This window comes from Trypanosoma equiperdum (genome assembly GCF_001457755.1).
Source record: "Trypanosoma equiperdum strain OVI genome assembly, contig: ctg_373, whole genome shotgun sequence".
Classification (NCBI taxonomy): domain Eukaryota; phylum Euglenozoa; class Kinetoplastea; order Trypanosomatida; family Trypanosomatidae; genus Trypanosoma; species Trypanosoma equiperdum.
The window spans coordinates 10,388-14,070 of NW_027124280.1; the positions used below are offsets into that span (position 1 = coordinate 10,388).

Below are 3,683 nucleotides of genomic sequence, written 5' to 3' on the forward strand. Positions count from 1 at the left end.
ATAATTGTATTTGGTGTTGTTTTTATGTATTTTTTTTTGTATTCCACCCCTTGTTTGTGCGTGTGCGCTAATGGGCGACACAACGCAACGGCAACTTGCCAACACCCCTTCTGTTATTTGATGAAATATACCCTAAGAATAATGTGCACACAGCAAAAGAAAAAGAAAAAAAATATGTACAAGAATCAGCAGTACATGTATGCATATATATATATATATCCCTAAATATACAAACAACATATTTGCATGCATATAATTCCTTTAGGCTTTGGGACACGATAAAGAGGGGGAAAAGATACATTCCATATCTAACTCCCATTAAGTTGTCATCCCTTCCCAAATCTCAGTTTCCTCATTCTTTTCTTTTCTTGTGTGTCACCTCCCCCTCCTCCCAGTAGCGGATGAAGACACAACAGAGGATGAGAAAGGGAAGGGAACAAAATGGAAGACATGTCTTTTTTTATTCTTTTCTTTTCTTCTTTCGCACACGCACGCACAGACGCACACACATAAACGCACATACACCTCTGTGTGCTTTTGCTGAAGGAGTTGTGACGCAGGATCTAAAGCTTCCACTGCTATTGAATGTATCACATCATATTTGTCCTTTCCATTAACCTCCTTGTTCGTTCCTTCCTTTTATTTCCATTTTTGTATTCATATTATTTCCTCTGCAATCACACTATTTTCCACAGGTGCACGCACACGCACACACACACAAAAAAAAAAAACCAGACAGAGACAGAGACAGAGAGACACCTGCTTCGCCACTTTTATACTCTGCGTCGCAACGCAGTTCCAACCCCACCAAACCACCGTCTATCATACGATTGCCCGCCCGTAATAGCTTAGAAACAACCTAAAATAAAAATAGTAAAAAGTAAAAAAACAAAAACAAAAACAAACTATGAAAAGAACCCCCGAAGACAAAGCGGTTTATAACGTTTCGTCTCGGGACACAGGAAATAAGTTCTCGTGCATGCGTCGCGACTAATGAGCGGTTTGCATCTATCTTCTGAAGTGCACCTCTGTTGTAATGGGGAACCGGCACTACTCACGGGCACATTCCGTCGTTCATTTTCCATCTCTACAGAGCTACACACGCCTTCTGTTTCCAACGCGACCGTTGGTGGCGTATTACTATTATTATTGTTATTATTATTATTGTTGTTGTTGCTATTGTTATTGTTATTCCGCGGAACTGACCCGGATGCCTCCGACTCGGGTGACTCTTTTTCCTCCGTGCCACGTGATGGAGTCGGTGTTTCAATAAGTGGTGGCGAACCTTCTGCATTCGATGGTGGCGTTATTCTCTCAGCTGAACGGGATGTCGTTCTTCTTCCACGAAAAGACCGAGTCTGCTGCAATTGTAAATCCTGTTCCGTGAGCGTCATAGCGGGTTGTATGGAAGGTTCCGTTCCAATCACTTCCGGTGACGACTTTCCCTCTGAAACTTTGTTCCTTTCTTCTTCTTTCTTCTGCCCTTCTACGCCGTCCTCCGAATCCGGTGTTGATATGAACCGCAAAACCGATAACCAAAACACCGCTTGAGTCCCGTCATTTCCCCCCTGCTGAAACTCCGTAGCTGCGTGGCGCATTAGGTTAATTACAATGGAGTTCATTATGGATTTTAGTCGTTCGAAGCGTTGTAGATCAACATGTTCAGTTAAGTACAGAACTTCCTCTAACATCGCCTTTCCCAAGTCAGCCGTCATTGGCTGAACGCTTAAGGCCTCAGCCACCATCGTATATTGAGTGGCAGCATCTTTCGACATGGAAAGAATTTCGGGCACACTGCGTAAGTCGCGTTTGGCCATATAAACGTTAATGGCACCTCTTAGTGGAGCGCTAAGTTCGGGATCTTGTCCGACAATATGACGAAGAGGCATTTCGTAGGCTGCAGCAATGGCATCTGCAACACAACGGCATGCAGTGTCATTTAACACGACGTCACCATGCATCACATCAATAAAAAGTGCAATCACCTGATGCGAGTTTCGCTTTTGCTGCACGTCCTCGCTCAACATTAAGCTACAATTCTTTTTCATTCCCCTCTAATAATATTTCAAATGTTATATTCTTTTTTGTGGGGAAAATATTCTACCTAACTTTTTTTTTTCAATTTAGTGTGGGAGTTTGGTGCGTTGCCGAACACAAAATGTGCTACCAGTGAAATGGCCACCGTTGCAACTTAAAAAAAAAAAAAAAGACGCACACCACACACCCCCTCCTTTTTGTGGCGTGCTCCCGTTGCCCCCTTCTCCTTTTCTTTTCTTTTTCTTTTTTTTCCCCCGCCCTCAAACTAACTTTATGTCCGGGATTGTCGTCAAAAACGACCTGTCAAATGTTTTTGTTTCGTTTTGTGCGTAATATATTTCAGACCTGAAAAAGGTCCGTTGTATTGTTTTTTTTTTAAAAAAAAACTTAAATGGTAAATAAAGGAGAAAACAACAAATAAATACACTTTGGCTTACCTTATGTGAGTGGGTGCTTCAGAGATGTGTACCTGTTGCAGTCTTACATGGGCATCAACACAGCGACAAAAGGTACATGTTTTAATAAAAAATAAAAAAAATAAAATAGAAAGGTAAAGGTAAAGGTAGGAGAAAGAAATTAAAATAATAATTATTATCATTATTATCATAGTAGGAAGGTGTGGCATATTTGTGTTCTAGGCGTAACGTCACTGAGCTTTTACTACCAGTCACCACACACGCAACTAACAACTTCAGGAAGGAATATATATATATATATATATATATATGGTGGTTTTGATACACCAAAAAAAAACAAAAAAATAAATAAGGGAGAACCGTTCTGGAAAAGAGAGAGAGAGCGCAAATATTTAAAAAGGAAAAGCAAAAAAAAAAAGGAGGAACTCACAAACGAGAAAAAGATGCCGCGAACTAATAATAACACATGCGTTTGAAATGGAATGTAAAAAAAGAAAAAAGATGGAAAGAATGTGTGTGAACGCGTGACGTTTTCCTCCCAATCCACTGATGAATTCCCCGTATTTGCATAATATACAATAAAAAGTACGAAAGTAAACACCACAAAGGAAATATAAGGGTCAATCGTACATGGACCCTCAACAACAATAACAACAACGAAAAAGTGACGCACTTCACTACTGCGCTCTGTTGAGTTTGTGAGGTCTTTCTTTAAAAAAAGTATGTGAAGTAAAGCATTCATCAAAATAGTATAAAGGGTGGGAAAACAAAACAAGAAACGGATAGACTAACTTTTGGCTTATCCATTCAGCGCACTTCTTTTTTATTTATTTATCTCACTCCACTCCATTCCCTTCCCTTCGCCACTCACACATATCTACTTTGGGTCAGCCTATCAACACACTCCAGAACAATAATCAGAGGTGTGTACCATACAGTTATGGGAATCTTTTCAACTCATTCTTTTAAAATAAGTGTTTAGTGTTTCACAGAGTAGAAAGGGAAATAAAAAACAAACAACAAAACATCACCGTCACAACCACACTACAAAATATACCGCACTTACATACACCTTCCTTCCCTTCCAAGGTTCTGGAATGATATGTGGTGCAGCAGCATCCTGGCTGCGACATAATGCGCTGAGGAGAGCGCCATGAGTTGGTTGTGTCCAGTGGCACAAAAGAGGTATCGTATGTTTGTACACACTTTAGAAAACAACAACAACAACAA

At 40.3% G+C, this 3,683-nt stretch overlaps 1 protein-coding gene across 1 annotated transcript; it reads right to left on the reverse strand.

Annotated features, from left to right (window-relative positions):
* Positions 1–905: 905 nt before the first annotated feature.
* On the reverse strand, positions 906–2,048 carry TEOVI_000147400 (uncharacterized protein; the record flags this gene model as incomplete). Its single annotated transcript, XM_067224694.1, has 1 exon — positions 906–2,048. The coding sequence occupies one exon, from the start codon at positions 2,046–2,048 to the stop codon at positions 906–908; it is 1,143 nt and encodes a 380-aa protein (XP_067080795.1).
* Between the last annotated feature and the right edge of the window lie 1,635 nt (positions 2,049–3,683).